Source organism: Lissotriton vulgaris (assembly GCF_964263255.1).
Source record: "Lissotriton vulgaris chromosome 5 unlocalized genomic scaffold, aLisVul1.2 SUPER_5_unloc_1, whole genome shotgun sequence".
Lineage (NCBI taxonomy): Eukaryota > Metazoa > Chordata > Amphibia > Caudata > Salamandridae > Lissotriton > Lissotriton vulgaris.
In genome coordinates, this window is record NW_028240613.1 from 431,226 (window position 1) to 455,728 (window position 24,503).

Here is a 24,503-nt window from a genome sequence, read left to right on the forward strand (position 1 = left end):
GTCCCAGTCGAAACCAATCAAGCCTTGGAGCCGTTGCGTGTAGTATCCCAAGTGACATTACAGAGGGTGCTGGCTGCGCTATCCACTTCATCCACATCCCCGAATTTAAATTTGTGAGTCCAATTGGGTCCATAACTATTCTTTTATTGAGCTGGGTCCAGGCTGAACACCAGTTAATGGATCCCTAGTTGACATTTGGAACTGGTCACCAAGGCTGTCGATGCCCTAACATTCCTATGTTAAAATTGTATTATTTGGGTGGTGGATTTTTGGGCGAAGACATTTTAAAATTATTTTTTGCTTGAAACTCAGCAGTGAGCCAAAGATTTGACAGATATTGTCTGGTTTTGCAACAATGTGCACTGTTACAGAGGGCCAGCTGTGCTGCAATTTATTTCCAGTGTTATTTTGTTTGCCACCTCTGTCCCATTGGCAGAGACTTTGTTTGCAAACAGTATTGTAAAATCAGATTGTCAGTCTTCAGTTCACCCAAGCACATCCCCAGAACATGATACTGACCGTAAGAACAATGCTATAGAAATGTAATACTTAGTGCATAAATGCTTTAAAATGTTTGGGGTTCTATCTCCGCCCCAGAGGTTGCTCCTACTTTATTATGTTCTGCCCTCTTTCCAGTACAATAATGAGAACTGTTCATTTTACTTACGATTAAATCATATTATTTAAAAATATTGAGGAAAGAACAAAGTCAGTTTAGTCATGTACACTGGTTTTAAAACCAAACCGAATTTCCACTTCAAGCATTAAACTATAATCTAATCTCCTCCAGCATGGGACCAGGGGGTTGGGTTGGGGGAGAGGGGACCAAAACCAATCGTCTACTATGGAGCTTTCCGCAAATGTACAGTTTGTGAACAAAGCAAGTGCCGCAGTCCATGTGGCTATTTGGCATCTAAATATAAGGTTGACACCCCTTGTGTGTTTTGGACGTGGCTTCATGAGTAATGTCGGGGCTAGGAAGGTGCTAAACTCTAATGTTGAAGCACAAGATGCCGAAGATGACTAAGCAAAAGGGGGATGCTTTTGAAGGCTCATTGCTGAGATCAGGGCCACAATACAGAACACAAAACATGAGGGGCTTATGACACTCAGTGTGTTCTTTGTTTCTCCCACATCTAAAGAACAGCTTAGAAAGAAGATTGGAATGAACATGCTTGACTTCATTCAAGTAAGTGAGTGATTTCATTGGTTAAAAAAGATACAAACTGCTAAGAGTCTTTGCTTCATTCCAGAGTCTGCAGTTGGATCAGGAAAAGGATGAGGCATGGATAATAAGCAGACAGCTAGTTTTCCAATGTTTTTTAAGGAACAGTTCATTGTCCTCTCACCTCAGTTCAGGTAGTAGCTTGTTCCTGAACCACAGAATGTCCTGTCAACCCATGAATAGAATACCCACCATTGTCATGTCCAAAATAATGGCTAGTATTCAGGTGGCTTAAAGTCTGAAGCTGCTCAGATACACTCCCTATAATTGTGACTTCCATAATATGGGCAAGACTTCCATCCACTTGTCGCAGCGAACATGCCATCAGCTTGTCACAGTGAATCTCACATATGCAGTGCAAGTTGAAGTGACCAACTTCAGCATAATCACAGGATTCACCACCACTTGCATATGAAAGATGGAACCTATGCTGTAAGTAACCATGTGCACTTCAGGGGGAACCTTTCAGGTTTTGCCGTCTGGGAAGTCTTTGGCACCTCCAAGTCAAATATTGAGAACATGTAGATAGCTGTACAAGAGCAGGGCACAGAATGCACCATCATCAGGCCTGAATGGCTGTTTGTACCAATGTTTCCGCTAACCACCTATTTGTAGGTAGAGGGCCAAGTACTCCATTGAGTGCGAGCAACGGTGGGTGTTTTTGTACTCTGAAGTGGAGTGGGTTCATTGCTGTCGGAATCTTTCAACTTACAGTGGGTCACTTAAGAAAAGACCAAGGATGCCTATCAATATCATCCTGGTGATGCCTTGCACATGCATTGGCTGTTGACCACTGGAGTTCTACAGGTCTTGCTTTCTCTGTACCAGGAACCCGTGCTAGCAAGCTAGCATATAAAAACAGCACTGAAGTGTGACCCAAAGAAAAATTAAAAGCCTTGGTCAATGTGTACTGCAAATTGATTTTGGATCCCCTTTGCAGAGAAAAGAAACTGGCCACAGTTGAATTGCTGAAAGTGCATGGTACAGAAATGGCCCATGAATGGACTGGGCTCTCCAAAATTGATATTTGCTTTTCAATTTTTAAAGGTATTCCAGCTCTTCTTGTTCCAAAGAGCCATCTGAAGAGAGGTGGTGGGGTGGAGGGGGAGGTGGATAAGCAGTAGCACATAGTAGTAAGTTGAATAGTCTAGGTGAGTTAGTTGGTGATCTGCAGGAAATTCCCTCACTTGCCCTGCATTCAGAATTGTGTAGGCAGTAGTCGTTTGCCAATTCCTGTAACCCGCTTTGTTTGTAAATGCTTTTCACGGCTCCAGAACTGCCTCAAATTGTCCGATGAGGGAGGATTTGGGGGTTCTGGTTTATCACTGAGGCTTGGTTTAGGAAAGTCCTTGGTCTACCCAGCTTGAATTGTTTTTTTTTTAACACAAGTTGTTCACCCATTTTGTATCAAACCTCATGTTTTCAGTATTCTACTAAGTAATTAATGGCCAAACGGAATGAACAGCGTAACTAGCAGTCTTCTTTTTCTGTAGGACGGAAACCAAACCTAGTTTTGTTTAAACTGATGTTTTCGTACAGCAAAGGGGTACTACAGTTAATTAATCCTTTCTTTTGTTTTGCAATGGCCTCCGTTAGGTCCTAGTTACACCAGTCTACATTCCTACTTGATACCTGCTCTTCTACTTGTAGATGCTGCAACAACAGGAGTGCAAGCTCTTGTATCCCCGAAAGGATGGCCAAAGAACAGAGAACAAGACGAAAAACAGATACAAGAACATCCTGCCCTGTGAGTTGAAAAATCTTTAAGTATCTACTAGCCTTATGTGCTCTTTGGAATGTATGTTTCCTCTGAGCAGAATCCTTCTTTCCTCCTAGAAGTGACCAGGTCTAGATCCATGAGTGGCAATTTGCAGGGGTACCCTCCCCATGGAGAACTACCGTTCTCTTCATGCAGGATTGAGAGATGGGGGAGCATCCATCCATTTATTTTGTAAACAAAGATGCAGAACAGTTTTCAAATATGTCACTTTATATCCAAAAAATATAATTTACCAGGATCTAAGAAGTGCCTATTCCAGTACTGCTCAAGCCAGTGGAAAAACTTGTTTCAAGGGGAACCTCACTCATTACCATTTGTGTAAGACTTTAACCCAAGGTGGGCATATCAAGAGACGTCTCTCCTGCATGGTCAGCTTGACTTGTAAGTCAGTAACGGTAATGTACATCAGTGCTCCCAAAAATGGGTAGGCTACCTGTATGACTTCAAGTGGCCAAAACTTTAGACCTCTATCCACAAAACCCTCTCTCAAAATCAGGAAACTTAGTCTATTTATGGTAGGTGCTAGGTCACCTAATTAAAGCCAAACAGTTCTTACTCAAGTTCTATCCTTACCATGTCAGTTTTAAAAGTTGTTGTAAAGTTCTACAGAACTGTAGTGTGACTTCTTGGCCTGTTTGGTAAATATCCAGTGGCTAATTCAAGCCGGGCTGCTATTTCTTTACTTGGTAAAACCAGTGCCTCTCATAAAGCAACAAATGATCGCCCCATATCAAACCACCTTGTTTGCAAATGTTATATGTCCACTTCCTTTTCTCCTTTGATAAAGCACTGCATTATGTAAACTATCTAAAGATATGTTTTTCTTTTGGAAAGCAAACACAAGGAGATGATGGACGGAGTGCTGAAACTTTTCAGACTCTCACCCCCAGTCACAGATCTGGGTTGAATCCATCAACGTTCTTTAGCTCACTTCGCCACCCCAGTTCAGACACAGCTATATGCAAATCAGTCTTGACCCTGTTCCTCATGGGAACAGTGAAGCCCGAACTGCCAAGCCTAGTCTTTCCTGGACCAGAAACAAGCATCCTGGGGTGGGCTACGGGCTAACAGCCCTCATCAGCCAGGCTAGCTTGAATCTAGTGGCAAAGTGAGCAAGGGACCCACGTCTGGGCATACCCTGCCAACGTAGGGCAAACACAAGGAGATGATGGACGGAGTGCTGAAACCTTTAAGACTCTTTTGGAAAGGACAGCCAAATCTACCTTCTTGACTTCTAATCTTACCCCATAACATTTAATTTACCTTTCCTACTGCGTTTTTCCTACAGAACATTTCTCACCATGAAAGGTCTTATTCGATAAATGTGTCTTCATTTCCATATGGTGCAAAATATTTTAAACAACATTATGGTCAAACGTATTTCACATGCCTTGTGGTACTCTAGGCCAGATGACGTATAACAAGACATTATTAGGAGTATTAAAATCCTGGTAATTTAACATGGTTTCTTTCTTCATAGTTGACACAACACGGGTGACACTTCAAGATGCTGATGCGAGTGTGCCAGGCTCGGACTATATTAACGCCAACTACATCAGGGTACGTGGGTGCTAAGTAGGCATAGTAGTCAAACAAAATGCTTAAGATGAAAGAGTTTGTGCAAAAGTAAGTGCCCTCCTCCCCAATTCATTTGGGTATTCTCTTTAACCGTTGCATTGTGTTGTAGACTTCCGGCAGCACCTGTTTCAGTACCTGCTTTAATAGTAGAGGAATAGACATGCTGTTCTTCCAATGCACCTTACTTAGGACCTGCGGTCTCACGGCTTTGCTACTACACATCATGGAACTGCATCATCCCTGCTGCAGCATTCCTTTTATCACTTCGACAAAGCTCTGCCACTCTTTCGAGCCTCCTGCACCTCTTCATAGCCTGTATAACTTTTTGCTCATTTGAGTTTTATAATGTACACACATATAGATTTTTTTTTTTATTGTGTAGTATTTGTTAAAACACAATTCTCCAGGTTTCTGTTTGGGCTCCACCTCTCCCTTTCTACATCTTACACCTACTCCCCTCTGTCTGTGCTCTTAAAAGCTGCTTGCTCACACTGGCTTCCTCACAGCTCAACCATATGCATGGTTATCATCCCTAACCCTGTTCTGTACCTTCTGCTTCCAACCCACTTTGACATTTTCTCCCACTTTAACCATGCCCCTTTGTGGCAGTCAGTTCCTGTTTGGTTCTTCATGTTGAATCTCCATCCTTACTTCATGTCAGATGACCCTTTAAATTCTACTTGTTGTTTACAGGGTGCCCCTGAGGATGACAAGAGTACAGACCAGGCCAAGGTATATATTGCCACACAGGGCTGCCTACAGAACACGGTCAGTGACTTTTGGAAAATGGTGTACCAGGAAGGCACGCATGTCATTGTCATGACGACCAAAGAGGTGGAGCGTGGAAGGGTTAGTGTACTCTTGTACTTGTTTCCACCAGTATATAATGATGCTGGAGAGGGCTTTGATAGGGGGCCATGTACAGGAATGTGGTATTGGCAAATCTGTAAAGAAAGGAGAGGTACCCCTTAAATTGATCAAGGGAACTAGGGTTAGACAACCAAAAAAATGCAATTCCCTCGAACAGGACTATACAATGTTTAGGAAATACAATAAGAACCCAAATCACAAAAGATCATAAATATCATGACACGCTCAATAAAAAGGAAAAGGACAATTTATTATGTATACATGCAATTAAAATTCAACAGAATTACAATAAATTCTTAAACTGAAGATATGTAAAATTTAAAAAAACAGGTTAATGCAACATAAAAATAACATAACATACAATTATGACCCGCATAATCGGAAAGGACAGACAGAAACAGCAAGACATAAAAAATTGTACAATGCTCCTAGTATATTCGGACTCCTAGTTTCTCACATCCATGTCGTGTATCTGGAACATCAATTTATCTACAACAATGGAGGAGTCATGAATTATACAATATAAAGAGTGTCGACGCGTTTCTGTGGATTTTCTTGCTTTGTGCCACTTTTTTCAAGACTAAAGTGATCTCTGTCGTAACCAGGGAGTCAAATAATATCCCTGTAAATAGATGTTCGAGGCATGTGGGCTGCTGAATTCATATCTGTGCATAGATCGCCACCTAGTGTTGGGTCCGGATGATTGCACATTGTTGTCCTGGAAGAGTCTTCGAAGTATCACGAGATAGTTGGCTCCTCCCCTGGACTACAGTGCACATGGGCATCGCCTCCATCCCCAGATTGGTTTTTTCCGCCATTGGGTTCGGATGTGTTTCGGTTCCCTCTGTCGGAACCGATAGTTGTTCAACTTCGACTCGAGACCAAAAGGTCTTTAGGCTGGGCGTCGGTATAGTTGCGTACGTGTTTCTTTCAGACTCTCAGCTCCGATCTCTTGCTGCCCTTCCACGTGCTTTCGGCGCGGACGGGCCTACACTACACTCTTGCTATGGAGCGAACTCCGTTTAAGAAGTGCCCGGTGTGTAACTCTAAATATTCACACCTCGACGTGCACCATGTGTGCAATACCTGCTTGTCACCGGATCACCGCGAAGACACCTGCATGGCGTGTTCGAAGTTCCGGAGCAAGAAGACTTTAAAGATTCGTCGGGCCAATAGGCTCCAGGCAAAGTTATCGGCTACGGCGCCCCCACCAGATGACATTTTCCAGGAATCTGTCGAGGGAGAAGACGACGTGCAAGGTTCAGACTCTAATCCCGCATCCGAGGGGGAAACCTACGACGCGGGTGAGGAGAACTTTGACGAAGTCACCGACGAGGTAGGGGACGACTATCAGGCTTTTGCCACTATGGGAGATAGCTCGGAGGAGGAGCATTCCCAACCAGACTCAGGGGTTATTCCCCTTCATACGGCCCAGGTCGAGGGATCGCCTTCGGGCCTTACCCAAGATCTAACTATGAGTCCTACGTCCCCGCCTCCGGGCCCGGTCACGGACATTTATGAACCATCACTTACGTCGAAGAAAACGAAAGTGAAGCCAACTGGTCACGCACCCTCGGATGCGGAACCGAAAGTGAAAGTTGCGCTGGTGAAGAAGGTTCTGGAGGCGTCAACTTCCAAGAAAACCAAAATGGCCGACTCGAAGAGCCACGCCAAGATGGCCAAACCCGAAGCCCTCGGGGTCGGTGCCGAAGGCGAAATCGTCCGACGCGGCTGCGTCGGCTCCGAAAGGGGTTGTGGACCCGAAGTCGGCTCCGAAGAAGCGTCAGGGCGACGACGCGCATAGCCATGGGGTGTCGGCCCCGAAGAAGGCGCATGCGGGTGATCGGGCTCTCGATGCTGAGAAGTCGCTCGAGCCGGTCAAGCCCTCTCCGGCCTTGACGAAGAAGGTGGCGGAATCCCTGCAGCGGATTCGAAAGGACAGTGTGGTTCCCGCGTCGGGCACTGTGGCGCCAAAGCTCACGCCTAAGCCTGCGAAGGAGCAAACGCCTATCCGTTTCACCTTTCCTCCCAAGTCGGCGCCGAAGGCCTTCGCGCCGAGGCAGAGTGGACCCTAGAAGGAGGTTTTGGCACCGAAAGCTGCCTTGGTGGTGTCGAAGCTTCGACTCCAACCGCTTGCTGAAGAGGAATGTCGTGAGGTAACCATCGACGCCAACACCGGAAAACTGTCGCTCCTCAAAAGGAAGATCACGACGGAGCCAGCGTTGGAACATTTTAAGATCCCTCTCAAAAACAAAAGGGACTCTGAGGACTCTTCGGCTTTGGTGGAACCTGTGTCCCCACAAACCCTAGGACACTCGCCGACGCATTTCGCCGCAGCGGGTGCGGACGAGGAAGATGCCGAGTACGACTATCCGGCTTACTCGGATCCGGAGGAGGAGCACGTTCCGTGGTCCGCCGGAGGCGACACGGAGGACCCGCAGTCGGGTCAGGACACTCAACTTTTTGCGGCCAAGACGTCCCCGACTGAGGACTCGACGGCCTTCAATGCTCTGATAGAGAGAGCTGCTGCTAACCACGACGTCGAGCTGCACTCGGACCCCGTGGATGTGGACTTCTTATTCGACACCTTCTCGGTAGCCGAAAAGTCAGTCAAAACGCTACCGATGCTTAAGGGGGTGCTTAAACATGCAACAGAGTTTTTCAAGGAGCCGACCCGAGCGCGTGTGGTCAACCCTCGCATCGACAGGAAATATAAGGCAGCGCCCACGGATCCTACATATATCAAGGGACACTTGCCATTGGACTCCTTGGTTGTTTCCAACGCTCGGAAGAGGGCGAACTCTCAAACTACTGGTGACGCTCCTCCCCCAGACAAAGAGTCCAAGATCTTTGAGGCCTCAGGCAAACGCATTGCTGCACAGGCAGCTAATATCTGGAGAATATCTAACACCCAAGCCTTGCTTGCACGTTATGATAGGGCCCATTATGACACCTTAGAGGCCATACTGCAACACTTGCCTGACCAATACAAGGAGGCAGGGGAGATGCTGATTCAGGAGGGTAAACTCATTACGAATGCATCCATCAAATGTGCACTGGATGTAGCAGACACAGCCTCCAGGGCTATCAATACCAGTGTGTTGCTTAGACGCCATGCCTGGCTTAGAATTTCGGGGTTCAAACCCGACATCCAAACTACGATACTGAATCAAACAGTGAATCCTGACCACCTGTTTGGCCCTGAGGTGGATGCCACCCTGGAAAAAATGAAAAAAGATACGGAAACTGCCAAGTCAAAGGGGGCTTTACAAAGTCAGCAGTTTCGGAGTGGTTCCTTTCGCCGCTCAAACTCCAGAGGCACCTCAAGGGGACAGGCATCCCAGTCCACACAATATTACAAAAGTAACACCCAAGCCTCGTATAACAACAAGAATAGAGGTGGTTACAGAGGCAATAATGTCAAGGGCAGGGGACGTGGCAACAATAGCTCCAGGTCCACCGCCACCAACAAACAGTGACGTCTTGTCACTGCCCCCCGACCATACAACACCGGTCGGGGGGAGACTCAAGCAGTTCCTGCCGGCGTGGAAGTCCATCACCACGGACAGGTGGGTGAGGTCTATTATCCAGTACGGGTACTGTCTAGAGCTTACGTCCATTCCACCGGACATACCCCCAAGGAGCCGTCCTATGTCAGGCGAGCACTTGACCTTGTTGCAGCAAGAAGTTCTAGTCATGCTGCAAAAAGGGGCGATAGAGCTCGTTCCATTACAAGAGCGGGGAACAGGGGTTTACTCCCTGTATTTTCTGATTCCCAAGAAGGACGGATCCCTCAGGCCGATCCTGGACCTCAGGCCCCTGAACTGGTACATCCTCTCGGAGCACTTCCATATGCTCACGTTGCAGCAGGTGCTTCCCCTGCTTCAACAGGGGGACTTCCTGGCTACGCTGGATCTGAAAGATGCCTATTTTCATATCCCCCTGCATCCTTCCCACAGGAAGTATCTCAGATTCACGATCTTAGACCAGCATTACCAGTTCAGGGTTCTGCCGTTCGGGGTCACCACGGCACCGAGAGTGTTTACCAAGTGCCTAGCGACTGTGGCAGCGCATCTCCGTCGCCAGCACGTCCACGTCTTTCCCTACTTGGACGACTGGCTCATTCAAGCAAGGACAGAACAGCAGTGCGTCGACCACGTGTCACGCACCATTCATCTCCTGCACGATCTGGGATTCTCTCTGAACTACCCAAAGTCCCATCTCCAGCCCGCCCACGTACGACAGTATCTGGGCGCGACAATAGACACTCTGGCAGCCACTGCGCAGCCGAATTCCGTGAGAATCGCCAGTATCCAGGCGCTGATCCAACGATTCAGACCCCAGCACCCGCTTCCAGCGAAGGTGTTCATGCAGTTGATAGGCATGATGGCCTCCTGCATCTCCATTGTCCAGCACGCAAGACTTCATATGCGTCCGCTTCAGGAGTGCCTTGCATGTCAGTGGACTCAGGCTCATGGGCAACTGACAGACCTAGTGTTGGTGAGCGGTCGGGCATACAACTCTCTGCATTGGTGGAATCCACAAAACCTTTGCAAGGGCCGACCATTCCAAGAGCCTGTCCCACAGATTATCCTGACGACGGACGCCTCTCTCCAGGGATGGGGAGCGCATGTACTCCATTACACTGTGCAGGGACTATGGACACTACAGCAAAGGAAGATGCACATCAATGTGTTGGAACTGATGGCAATCTTCATGGCCTTGAAGGCGTTCAAAGTACATCTGTGCAACAAAGTCGTGTTGATCCGGACGGACAACATGACGGCCATGTACTACATTCAGAAGCAGGGAGGCACACACTCTCCACAGCTGTCTCATCTGGCTCAGAGCATGTGGAAGTGGGCCATTCAGAGGAACATCTTCCTCATGGCAGAGCATCTCCCGGGCAAGGACAATCAAATGGCGGATCTGCTCAGCAGGCACAGCCATCAGATGCACGAGTGGGAGATACATCCATCAGTACTCCAACCGTACTTCCAAAGGTGGGGTCATCCAGAGATAGACCTGTTCGCCACAAAGGAGAACGCAAAATGCCAAAGCTTCGCCGCCAGATTCCCACACCCCCAATCACAGGGCAATGCGATGTGGATGAACTGGTCAGGCAGATTTGCGTACGCTTTTCCCCCAGCACCTCTGATACCGCTGGTGGCGCGCAAGCTCAGGCAGCACTCGATGACTCTCATCCTGGTTGCTCCAACGTGGGCTCGCCAACCATGGTACACCACGTTTCTCGAACTGTCCGTGGTGCCGCATCAAAGGCTTCATCTCACTCCCAGCCTTCTGACGCAGAGCCATGGCGACATTCAGCACCCAGATCCGCAACAGCTCAACCTGGCGATCTGGCTCCTGAAGTCCTAGAGTTTGGCTACCTCAATCTTCCTCCCGATTGCATGAACATCATTCGGGAGGCAAGGAAGCCCACTACCAGAGCTTGTTATGCGGCTAAATGGAAGAGGTTTGTCATCTACTGTGCTAACCACAATATTGACCCGCTAGATGCTTCCATTCAAAACATCATTTGCTATCTTTTCCACCTGTATCAATGCAATCTGGCATACTCTTCCATCCGCATTCACCTGTCTGCTATGGCAGCATACCTCCAGAATAGACAACACTTGTCACTCTTCAGGGTCCCTGCTATCAAGGCCTTTCTGGAAGGACTCAAAAGGGTCATTCCACCAAGGACCCCACCAGCTCCAGAATGGAACCTCAATGTGGTTCTTACAAGGCTGATGGGTCCTCCCTTTGAGCCACTGCACTCTTGTGAGCTTCAGTTTCTGACTTGGAAGGTTGCGTTCTTAGTAGCAATTACTTCGCTACGGAGGGTTAGCGAGCTGCAGGCGCTCACCATCCAAGAACCTTTCTTCCAAGTACATGCTAACAGGGTGGTGCTCCGCACTAACCCTAAATTCTTACCCAAAGTGGTATCCCAATTCCACTTAAACCAGACTATCGAATTGCCGGTGTTTTTCCAAAACCCAGAGACGCTGGCGGAGCGCATGCTCCACACCCTTGATGTTAAGAGGGCCTTGATGTATTATGTAGACAGGACAAAAGATTTTCGCAAAACCAAGCAGCTTTTTGTTGCTTTTGCCACTCACCACAAGGGAAACGCTATCTCTAAAGCAGGGATTGCTAGGTGGATAGTGAAGTGCATTCAGATCTGTTACGCTAAAGCTAAGCGCACTCTCACTATCCCACCGAGGGCCCACTCCACCAGGAAGTTGGGGGCCTCTATGGCTTTCCTAGGTAACATTCCCTTAGAGGATATCTGTAGAGCAGCCACATGGTCTACCACACATACTTTCACTAAACACTACTGTGTAGACGTGCATTCCAAACAGGCAGCTGTTGGTCAGGCTGTTCTAAAAACGCTTTTTCAGACTGCTGCAGCTGGCACGGGCGGCCGCCGTTAATGGAGGGACTGCTATGTATTCTATGCACAGATATGAATTCAGCAGCCCACATGCCTCGAACTGCAAATGCTACTTACCAGTATGCATCTGTTCTTGGCATGTAGGGCTGCTGACATTCATATCGCCCACCCTCCTCCCCGGCGCCTGTAGCAGCTGCAGAATTCATTCATTTACATACATATGCTCATAGCATGGTCATCACTCACATTCTTCACTCCATCTCTGCCAATGGCTAAAAACAATCTGGGGATTAAGGCGATGCCCATGCGCACTGTAGTCCAGGGGAGGAGCCACCTATCTCGTGATACTTCGAAGACTCTTCCAGGACAACAATGTGCAATCATCCGGACCCAACACTAGGTGGCGATCTATGCACAGATATGAATGCCAGCAGCCCTACATGCCAAGAACAGATGCATACTGGTAAGTAGCATTTGCAATACAACATGTTATACAGAATTGACATTGATTAATTGATAAGTCGCATTCAATACATAATCAACAAAGGGAATGCATGTAACAGTCTCCTGCATCTGATTTAGACCTACTGGTTCACATATTCAATTTATAACAGAAGTTGACTGCCCTCCATTTGTTAAATGAATGAACTCCTAGATCGTTTGTCAATGGGACAAGTATCCTAATTGAACCGGATCGACCTGCTTTCGTCTTTGAGTGAAATATATATAAACCTAAGGTGGATCGATATAAAGAGATTCTAGTATAATACCTAGGAGAGATTGACTATGTCACTTGTTATGATATTAAGAATAAATGACCTGGATTGATTAGAAACTCTGCTTCATTTTATCATGTTAAGAAATTTTCATGAATATTGTCTACCCTCCATATTCTAAAAAGGACATTACTGGTCGTGTTAATGCCAAAAAAAGGGCCTAAATATAGAACAATCTAGTGTTGGGAGTGCTACCCCTGAATAACAGTGGACATATCTTACCCAGAATTTTTAAAAGAACGGCAGGATTGTTCACAGGTGCGTCTTTCTAAAATACTCGCAGGGAAGGACAATACCCTCGAAAGGAGCCTCTGGCCTATAGTACAACTGATAGGGAAGGGAATTAAACACTAAGCATGAGAGTTGTTTAGATATCGCTTCACTGGTCTATTCCTGGCCTGAAGGGTCAGAAAATACCTCATAATGTCAAACGCGGTATGTTCTTATGTTCCCTTTATTTTGACTGATGAAGTTGCACCTTATTCACTTTAAAAACTCTTCTCATGGTTTTCAATGAAACCTGAAAGAACACAGAAAGTGATTTAGGACTCAATAAAATGCTCTGGGCGTGTGACTGGAAATTCGATCTTTACTAAATATAAGAGAGTGCAGCCAGGCATACCTGTATTTGAAATGTAGGCGGGAAGGCACGATATAGGAGCACGCTTAAAATTGGCTCCTTGCCACGATCAGCATAAACACAGCCCAGCCGAGTCTGTGAGCCTTAGTTATGTGAATAATTGGCTGTAAAAGACAGGGTAGATATAGAGCGTGTCAAAATGTGGGATTCGTTAGGTGGTCAAGAAAGAATCTGGGGTAAATTCGAGCCGTCAGATTTGCATAATGGCGCTTACCTTTTGTAAAGAATCTTGACACCAGAACATCTATCTCCGTGGCGTTTCCCGAATTAGTGTGAAACGCTATATGGTTTAAATATCCATCAGCCCGGTGAGATAGGTGGACGTGTCGACCTATCCAAAATCGGTATCTCGTAGCTGACTAATTTGCATGGAGAAAGGCATCTCCTTATTGGTTACAACTCCGGTGCATGAGTAATATCACCCGCCAAGTTGTGAGGTTTCCTATCTGGTCCGCTACTGTATTGGCAAATCTGACAAAACCTAGCGGATACCCATCCTCGCTCATCGTGTTTCCCTCAGATGTGGAGGTGTGGTGAAGATGCTGACATTTGAATACTAATGATTCAGCTCCACCCCTGGAAAATTCTTAGTGGCACAGGCTCACTAGCTCCAAAGAATCAGAAGTTTGTTGTATGTATCCCTGGGCTGCTAAAGTTGTACCTGGGTCTACCATGCTCAGCATGGCCATCTCTAGTAGACATAAAGAATAACTAAGCAAAACTCCTAACATTGTATTTAAAAGAAATGCCTAATTGTCTGCCATGTCACATTGACATGGAGGACTCGTAGGCATTTAGTTGTTTCTTAGAAAGGGATTCCACCTTGTTAATGAGAAGCACTTTTGTCAAATTGTCCAGCTGCAGAGCCTTTCTAAGTCTTTCTGCTCTGGTAGCTAGAAAGGCTTCCTAAGTCTGTTTTGGGATAATGCCTCACTCGTGGGTGTTGGGGTAGAGGAGAGTGGAGGAATTGTTTATTGCTGGTGTTGGAGGAATCCCCCAGGTGTGTGCTATGGGTGCTCCCTGTTTCTTTTGGTGCAAGATTAGGCTCCCTAACAATGCGCTTGTGTTGCCTGGGGTTTTGGGGAGTATGTGTTGGTACTATGCCCTCAGTGTGAGTTTGTGATGGATTTTTTTAATGTGTGATATTGTTGTGGGTGACACTTGCTCCATATGTTCTTCTGATTGATGGGCATTCTTAGAGGTTAGGGAGCTATATCTCCTCCGCTGCAGCACACTAATGTTTTTGGGGCCTCCCTCGGTCTGTTTGTCTGTTATGCATGCCCATTCAATCTCTGCTGGTGTTGATTTGGTGCCCTTGCCTTCCTTGCAAGCACTTGGTATTGTACTTCCTATGTTGGATGGTCTAAGTTAAATTGTGCTGTTATTGCTGGGTGCCTTTTCCTCTGCATTCCATACAATTAATGTCTTTCCCCTTGTTATTTGTCTCTATAGATGTAAGCCTGTACCTCTTTCTCCTGCTGTAAACTTGTTTCTCTCTCTGCTCACCCATGGAACTCCTCAGTAACCAGAAATTCTTTTGATAGAACAAATGTGTGCGGTACTGGCCGGATGAGAACTGCTCTAAAGACTATGGCCACATATGCGTGCGAAGCGTGGGGGAGCAGCCTGCCCAAGACTACATCCTGCGAGAGCTGGAAATCTCTCGAACAGACAGGGTAAGTAAACCCTGTCCTTGTCAAGTCTGGTGATACCAGAAGCCCTGTGGTATTTTTTGTGCTCCCCTTATTGGACACTAAATGAAGAGATTCTGAAGTGGGCATTAAAGAGGGGTGATCGCGAGTCTCTAAGAAAGGGATAATGGAAATCTAAGGCCACAGAGGACATTTTGTTCAAGCCTAGCATTCCTAGAAGGATCCAAGTAGAAGTGATCAGTCGGGGATCATAGATTGAAGCAGGACTTGACCAGCAGAAACATGGGGGCGCCTGAAAGCCTATAGTAACCTTGTAAGATGTTAGGAGAATCTTACAAAATGGTACAGTTCTTAGGGTGAGCTTGAGTGACTCTGGCATGTACACTTCAGGACCCTGTAATGTAATTCATATTTGTAAAGCGCAAACATATGACCAGCTTAAGGGTTTCAAGGCACTGGGGGCCGTCGGGGAGATTAAGTGAGCTATTTCCCAGAGTTGCATGATGCTGAGCAGCTGCGGCACCCAGGATCGAACCGTGAGCCCCGTCCTCCGAAGTAAGCTGCTCTGACCGCTGCGCTACACCTCACCCTGCCAGATCTTTAGGCGAGCTAGGGGATTTTTGCATCCCTTTGATGAAGCTAGATGATGGTTTAGGAATTTTAAGTGAAGCGCCATGTGAAGTGCCCATTGGTGCTTAAGCAGAGTGAATCAACTTTTGTCTGCGAAAGGCACGCAAAGCTGAAATAACCAAGCTTAAATTTCTCATATAAATGTCAGGAGATGTGGTGCAATGCCTCCTGGCAAAGTGAGCATGAAGAAATAAGAAGGCTCTGCTCTTTTCGTTGACTTTAAAGTTGAAGGGGACAATCGTCGCCTAAAATTCTACTGATCTCAGTCCCTGGTGAGCTATCTCAATTGCTCAGTTTCACAACAAGCCCTTGAGCATGCAAGATCCTTTGTGAAATACAAAGGTCCTTAAACATAATGTAGCCACTGGAAGCCAGTGCAACACGCCCGGGTGCATGGCTATGATCCTAGCTTCTAGATTTAAGTATCTGCCCAGTAATTTGCGGGTCACGTCCGTGTAGAGTTTCCCCAAAGGAAACTTTGATCTTTGAAGAGAAAAGTTAAATGGACTGGTGAGTTATTCTTACAAGAGTTAGTGGTGGTTGGAATACCATAAATATGTCAGAATTGTTTGCTGGAGAAAGACCTCAACTTCACAAACATTTGTATTTTAGAATGATTTCTCGGTGATTAAAAATAGTATGAGGGACTACAAGATAAACCTCAAACATTGTTCATCACACATTCCTAACCTGTTAGTCTAAAAAACACCCTGCGTTGCCTTGCAGCCTTTGTTCATTAGTGTTCACTTTATTGCCAATCTATGTAGTACCTCCTGCATACCTGTAAAACCAAAAGACTTTCAAAATGATGTCCCTTTTGAGATCCTCCCTCCTAGTAACTGGTCTTTCTCTCGTCCCTGCCCCATTTGGGAGCTTTATGCATATTACCTCTTAAGTATTTGGAGGGGTTAGGGGGTAATATGCTTGGAACTTGTGTTTTCAACATCAAGCTAAAAACAATGCTTACAGTAGAAATGTTAGGAAGGATTGAGACAACAGCCCTCGTTAGTTACGAATTTCTACAGCACAAACTGTACAATATACACCTGTAGAAAACTCCAAGATCGATGGCATTCAGTAGAGAAAGGAAAATCCCCTTTTAGCTGAAGCAATATGAGCAAAAACATATGTAACAAAGAACAGATGTATCAAAGGCAAGAACAGTGCAAGTTTCCTTAAACCCCCATAAAGAACAGAAACAGTAAATATTCTTGGGTATCTTATGAGCTTCTTTCCCCATCTCCTTCTTCGTTTCCGAGGTATGTGGCCAAACTTTGCCATAACTTGACACTGGGATGTCAAGGTATTACTGTGGTGAATCAAGCTTATTGAATATATGCAGTACTTTTCGGAGTTTGATTAAGCGTTCCTTATTCTAGAGCTCAACACCGTCAACAAGAAAGGCGGCACAAAGTTTGCCTGACTCTGTGAGGATGTGGTTCACGAGTCTGCAAAGTTAATCCAAGGGCATCACCCAAGCTAGAACTATCCCTCTCACATGAAGATATCTATCTTTTCTGTGGTGCTCAGGATCAATGCGGTTTGTCAATACCCATTGGTGAAATCAAGTGCTAAGGAGATAAGTAACTCCTAAATGTTTGATAAGCTTGTATCTTCATACTATATGGCTTGTACCGGTTTTGTGACATTGAGTCCCCAGAAGTGCACACACAAAACATTTCTATTGATACCTTGGAATTAGAGGTTTGTAGCATGTATAACGGTTAATCGCACTCCTGCCATCTAGTGTTTTAGTTGGAACATTATGACTTGTTTTTCTTCAAAGAATGTCTGTTTCACAGTGACTTGTGACACCTCCACCTGAGATCCATAGTACCCCAGGACACAGACTTCACATTAGGTTTTTTTCCCCATCATCGGGTTCGGAAGTGTTTCGGAGCTATCCTTTCCAGCGTTTCAAATTATCGTTATTTAATGCCAGGCCTGGGGCTTTGTCGGAGGAGAAAACTAAAGATCTTCAAGAGACATTCCACTTCTTCAAAGGAAGCACGTGTGGCCAGGTTGTATAAGTATGACTAGTTTTTGGGGAAGGAGATGGAAAATACACCTTTTAAATTCTTGTGAACACAAATTGTTATGGTCCGACTATCATCAGGTCTATAATTTATTTGTGGCATGGGACCCCAATGAAAGTGCAGGTTTGCCTTGTAATGCCTTTCTTTGAAAAAGACAATTCAGCACCAACACAATAATAGATGGGCACATTAGTCAATGATGTAGTACCACCACTCTACCAAGAGGAGGCCATAGAAGAGCGGAGTCCAAGCTATTGCCAGTCGCACAACAAGTGAAAACAATATCCAGGGTCTTCAACAAAACCAACAACCAGGACTAAACGTATGTTAAGAGTTTTAAGCATTGACACAGAAGATTGGCTGCTGCCCCCACTGCCTAAGGCACACCGGACCACAAATGGCACTGAGCTATTCGTTCAGGGTTTGACCTTGAGTTGAGGAGAAACCTCTTCAAAAGGAACAAGCCATGAGTGCCATTCCTTGAAGGAGGAACCATCTTCGCCTCCTCCTGCTTCCACACATTTTGCATGCTCCGCAGAATCTTCAAATGGATCCCAATCAACACTAGAAAGACCATCACTCAAGCCCTCATCACCAGCCGCCTCGCCTATGACAACGCTCTCTAAGCAGGCATCTCCACCCAGTTCTTCAGGAGAGTCAAGACTATACAGAACACAGCAGCCAGGCTCATTCTTGACATCCCAAAATGAGCTTGCCAGTGAGTAGGGGAATAGGGAGGTACGGGTATGTTCAAGGCATGTGTGGCTGTAGATATGCATGCTTTACATACTCCTGCCATCTAGTATTGGGTCCGGATGGTTGCAGGTTGTTTTTCTTAGAAGAAGTCTTCTAAGTCACAATATAAGGCACAGACTCCTCTTGGTAATAGTGTTCATGGGCATCGACTCCATTGTTCGATTGTTTTCTTTCCACCATCCGGTTCGGACGTGTATTACAGCGCTCCAGTTCAAGACTGTTTACAGGATCCTTTCGGTGCGTAATCCACTCTACCCCCATTGATATTGTTTTCAAACATGTTTTTCATCCTGCGCGTATTTAAATTTGGAAAAGGCTCATTAGTTGGTTCGCAACACTCCATCCTTACACTCATTCGACTCCATCGATGATACTCTGCTGATGGAACGGGCTCAGTTTCGATTCTGCCCTCTGTGCCATTCCAGGTACAGGCCAACCTTCACGAGGTCTACAATCTGTGCTTATACCCTGAGCACAAAGAAGATGATTGTCAGGCCTGTCTGTCGTTTGGATCCAAAAAGACCTTGCTGGACCAATGGGCATGACGCAGAGAGATTTAGAGACTTAACATTGAACATGTGCCCGATATCGTCTGACAACAAGATATCGAACCAGAAGAGGAAGATGTGGAAGCTTCACATGCCTAAGAGGAAGGTGCCTTTTTGGTTCAAGATTCCGACTCTGACTTGGAGATCAATTTGGAGTCGCATGATCTTCCACGGGGTCAAGGTGCATTGAGTTCTCAGCCCTCACCTGCACACATAAAAACCTTCGGTTCTTATAAAACAAAAAGCTTCCGGGCCACCACTGCCATCTGGCCATGCAATGCACAGAGCTTCGGCTGCCCCGCCCTCTGACCCAGCATCGAAAGCACATACAAAGCCTTCTGGCTCTTTACAGAGCTGAGATAATGATATATCAACCTTCTTGTGAACGCAGATCCAGATCTTTATCCTGCTAATCCCTCTCCTCCTGACGATACTTCATCATATCAAGAGCTTATAGCTAAGGCAGCAGCATACCATGGGGTTACACTACATAAAGAATCTATGGAAGAAGATTTTCCATTTGAGACACTAGTCACTACACATAGAACATTCTCAATCTCTTCCAATGTTGAAAGGCATGATTCACCATGCAGGTGATATTTTTAAAGACCCTGTATGTGCTCGCATCATTACCCCTAGGGTAGGTAAAAATGGTAAGCTGCACCATCTAACCTAGTTTTTTTTAGAGGTCAGTTTCCGCCAGACTCCCTAGTTGTTTCAAATGCTCATAAAAGAGCAAATTCACAAACTAAAACATACGCACCACCTCCTGATAAATAATCCAAACTTATAGATGCTTCAGGCTAACGAGTTGCTTCACAATCTGCCTGTCATTGGTGAATTGCAAATAGACAAGGATTGTTGACCTGGTATGACAGAGCTCACTGGGATGAAATGGAGGAACTACTCCAATATCTCCCAGAGCAGCTTAAAAAGAAGGGACCAGCATTATTGCAGGAAGGAAAAAATTAATGTTCGAGGTATGTGACATGTAGATCACATGGTTTGCATACTCCTGCCATCTAGTGTTAGGTCCGGATGGTTGCAAGTTGTTTTTCTTAAGAAGTCTTTCCAGTCACGAGGTAGGGGACTCCTCCTTTCGGTGATAGTGCGCATTTGCATCCATTGTTAGATTGTTTTTTTCCGCCATCTGGTTCGGACGTGAATTGCTGTGCTCTGGTACCGTTTCTCAGGTTCCCCTCTGTGCGCAATCCACTTAACCTTGGTGGTATTGTTTTCCCAGTGCAGCCAGAATTCGCAATATTCAGGCTCTAATCGCTCAGTTTCAGCCAACCCACTCACTACCAGCTCGAGTGTATATGCAACTGCTGGAAATGATGGCCTCTTGCATCATGACTGTCCCCCATTTAAGGCTTCATATGCATTCCCTCCAGGAATGCTTAGCAAGTCAGTGGAATCAGTCGCAGGGTAATTTGACCAATCTAGTGTGGGTAAACGGCCGCACCCATTGATCTTTGCAGTGGTGGAACCCACAAAACGTATCAAAAGGGCGGCCCTTCATAGACCCTATTCCACAGACAATACTAACAGTGGACGCTTCGCTCACTGGCTGGGGAGTTCATCTCCACAATCACACAATTCAAGGCTTTTGGAGTCAAAACCAAAGCATCTCGACATAAATCATCTAGAGCTGCTGGCAGTGTTTCTAGCGCTCAAAGCTATTCAAATTCACCTTCTAGACAAAGCTGACCTAGTCCACACAGACAACATGACAGCTATGTACTATATATAAAAACAGGGGGGGAGCACTCTCTCCAACTGTCACACCTAGCTCAAGCCATTTAGAAATGGGCCATGCACAACAAAATGTATCTCCTAGCAGAACACCTTCCGGGAGAAAATCAGCATATTGCTGACCTTCTCAGCTGACGAGTGGGAAGTTCACCCTCAAGTTCTCCTCCCGTACTTTCAAGGTTGGGGTTTTCCTCAAATAGATCTTTTCGCCACACACAAACTCAAAAGGCCCAAGCTTCGCCTCCAGGTATCTACACCTGCTCTCCAAAGGCAATGCACTATGGATGAACTGGTCAGGGATATTTGCATACGCTTTTCTGCCTCTCCCACTCATTCCATCAGTGGTTGGGAAACTCAGGCAAACATCTGTCACACTAATCCTAATAGCTCCCACATGGGCCCGTCAACCTTGGGTCACAACCCTGTTGGAGTTATTAATAGTTCCACATCAAAAGCTGCATCTCACATCAAGTCTTCTCACACAGAGCCATGGAGAAATCAAGCACCCAGATCCCAAAGAACTCAAATTAGCGATCTGGCTCCTAAAGTCATAGTTTGGATATCTCAATCTTCCTCCAGACTGTATGAACATTATCAAAGAGGTCAGAATGCTTACTACAAGAGCTTGTTATGCAGCTAAATTGAAACGATTTGTTATCTATTGCAATAATAACAATATCAATCCTTTGGCTGCTTGTATACAAAATATCTGTTATTTATTACATTTGCAATGGTCAGAATTAGCGTTCGAGGCATGTGGGCTGCTGAATTCATATCTGTGCATAGTCCGCCACCTAGTGTTGGGTCCGGATGATTGCACATTGTTGTCCTGGAAGAGTCTTCGAAGTATCACGAGATAGGTGGCTCCTCCCCTGGACTACAGTGCGCATGGGCATCGCCTCCATCCCCAGATTGTTTTTTTCCGCCATTGGGTTCGGATGTGTTTCGGTTCCCTCTGTCGGAACCGATAGTTGTTCTACTTTTTACTCGAGACCAAAAGGTCTTTAGGCTGGGCGTCGGTATAGTTGCGTACGGGTTTCTTACTGACTCTCAGCTCCGATCTCTTACTGCCCTTCCACGTGCTTTCGACGCGGACGGGCCTACACTACACCCTTTGCTATGGAGCGGACTCCATTCAAGAAGTGTCCGCTGTGTCACTCTAAATATTCACACCTCGACGTGCACCCCGTGTGCAATACATGCTTGTCACCGGATCACCGAGAAGACACCTGCATGGCGTGTTCAAAATTTAGAAGTAAGAAGACTTTAAAGATTCGCCGGGCTAATCGGCTCCAGGCTCAACTGTCGGCTTCGGCACCCCCACCTGATGACATCTTCCAGGAATCTGTCGAGGGAGAAGACGACGTACAAGGGTCAGACTCTGGCCCCGCGTCCGAGGAAGAGACCTACGACGCGGGTGAGGAGGCCTACGACGAAGTCTCCGACGAGGTAGGGGACGACTAACTGGCTTGTGCCACGATGGGAGATAGCTCGGAGGAAGAGCATCCCCAACCAGACTCAGGGGTTACTCCCCGTCATACGGCCCAGGTCGAGGGATCGCCTTTGGGCCTTACCCAAGATCTAACTATGAGTCCTACGTCCCCGCCTCCGGGCCCGGTCACGGACATTTCTAAGAAGAAACCGAAAGTGAAGCCAACTGGTCTCGCACCCTCGGATGCGAAACCGAAACTGAAAGTGGCGTTGGTGAAGAAGGTTCTGGAGGCGTCAACTTCCACGAAACCCAAAGTGGCCGACTTGAAGAGCCACGCCAAAATGGCCGACCTGAAGGGCCACGCCAAAATGGCCGACCCGAAGCCCTCTGGGTCGGCGCCGAAGGTGAAGGCCTCCGACGCGGCTGCGGCGGCGCCGAAAGGGGTCGTGGACCCGAAGACGGCTTCGAAGAAGCGTCACGCCGACGGTGCGTCTGGCCATGGGGCGTCGGCCCCGAAGAAGAGGCCTACCGGCGATCGGGCTCTCGGAGATGAGGAGTCGCTCGAGCCGGTTCAGCCCTCGGCATCCCTTACAAGAAAGGTGGGGGACTCCTTACAGCGGATCCGACAGTCCACTGTGGTTCCCGATCAGGACACTGTAGTGCCTAGACCCACGCCGAAGCCTGCTAAAGAACAAACGCCCATTCGTTTTACCCTTCCACCCAAGTCGGCGCCGAAGGCCTTCGCGCCTAAACAGGGCGGACACTCAAAGGAGGTATTGACGCCGAAAGCTGCCTTGGTGGTGTCGAAGCTTCGGCTCCAGCCGCTTGCGGTGGAGGAACGTCGTGAGGTGATCATCGACGCCAACACCGGAAAATTGTCGCTCCTCAAACGAAAGATTACGTCGGAGCCGGCCTTGGAACCTTTTAAGATTCCACTCAAGAACAAGAGGTACTCTGCGGACTCTTCGGCTCTGATGGAACCTCTGTCCCCACAGGCCCTGGAACACTCGCCGACCCATTCCCCCGCGCCTGATGTGGACGAGGAAGATGCCGAGGACACCTATCCTGCGTACTCGGATCCGGAGGAGGAGCATGTGCCCTGGACCGCAGGAGGCGACGCAGACGACCCGCAGTCGGGTCAGGACACTCAACTTTTCGCCGCAAAGACGTCCCCGACAGAGGACTCGGCGGCCTTCAATGCCTTAATAGAGAGAGCTGCAGCGAACCATGACGTCGAACTGCACTCGGACCCCGTGGATGCGGACTTCTTAGTCGACACCTTCTCGGTAGCCGAAAAGCAAGTCAAGACACTACCGATGCTTAAAGGGGTGCTGAAGCATGCACAGGAGGTATTCAAGGAGCCCACCCGGGCGCGGGTGGTCAATCCTCGCATCGACAGGAAATATAAAGCGGCGCCCACGGATCCCACGTATATTAAGGGACACTTGCCATTGGACTCCCTGGTGGTTTCCAACGCTCGAAAGAGGGCGAATTCGCAGACTACTGGTGACGCTCCTCCCCCAGACAAAGAGTCCAAGATCTTTGAGGCATCAGGCAAACGCATTGCTGCACAGGCAGCGAACATCTGGAGGATCTCTAACACCCAAGCCCTGCTTGCACGTTATGATAGGGCCCATTATGACACATTAGAGGCCATTCTGCAACACTTGCCTGATCAATACAAGGAGGCGGGGGAGATGCTCATTCAGGAGGGTAAACTCATTACAAATGCATCCATCAAATGTGCCCTAGATGTGGCAGACACTGCCTCCAGGGCTATCAATACAAGTGTGTTACTTAGACGCCATGCCTGGCTTCGAATCTCGGGGTTCAAACCCGACATCCAAACCACAATATTGGGTCAAACAGTGAATCCTGACCATCTGTTCGGCCCTGAGGTGGATGCCTCCCTAGAAAAGATGAAAAAAGATACCGAAACTGCCAAGTCTATGGGGGCTTTACAAAGTCAGCAGTTTCGGGGTGGTTCCTTTCGCCGCTCCAATTCAAGAGGCACCTCAAGGGGCCAGGCATCCCAGTCCACACAATACTACAAGGGTAACACCCAGTCCTCGTATAACAACAACAAGGGCAGGGGTGGCTACAGAGGCAATAATATCAAAGGCAGGGGACGTGGAAACAATGCCTCCAGGTCCACCACCACCAACAAGCAGTGACGTCTTGTCACTTCCCCCCGATCACACGACACCTGTCGGGGGGAGACTCCAGCAGTTCCTGCCGGCGTGGAGGTCCATTACCACGGACAGGTGGGTGAGGTCTCTTATCCAGTACGGGTACTGTCTAGAACTTACGTCCATTCCACCGGACATACCGCCAAGAAGCCGTGCTATGTCCGACGAGCACTTGACCTTGTTGCAGCAAGAAGTTCTAGTCATGCTGCAAAAAGGGGCGATAGAGCTCGTTCCATTGC

General features: G+C 47.1%; 1 protein-coding gene across 1 annotated transcript in view; it reads left to right on the plus strand.

Moving 5' to 3' along the window:
- LOC147672981 (tyrosine-protein phosphatase non-receptor type 11-like) overlaps positions 1-24,503 on the plus strand; it is a 302,524-nt gene that overhangs the window by 194,626 nt on the left and 83,395 nt on the right. Inside the window, exons 7-10 of the mRNA XM_086947841.1 lie at positions 2,876-2,972; positions 4,486-4,565; positions 5,277-5,432; positions 14,811-14,942. Coding sequence (XP_086803967.1) covers positions 2,876-2,972; positions 4,486-4,565; positions 5,277-5,432; positions 14,811-14,942 — 465 coding nt within the window. The remainder of the gene's footprint in view (positions 1-2,875; positions 2,973-4,485; positions 4,566-5,276; positions 5,433-14,810; positions 14,943-24,503) is intronic.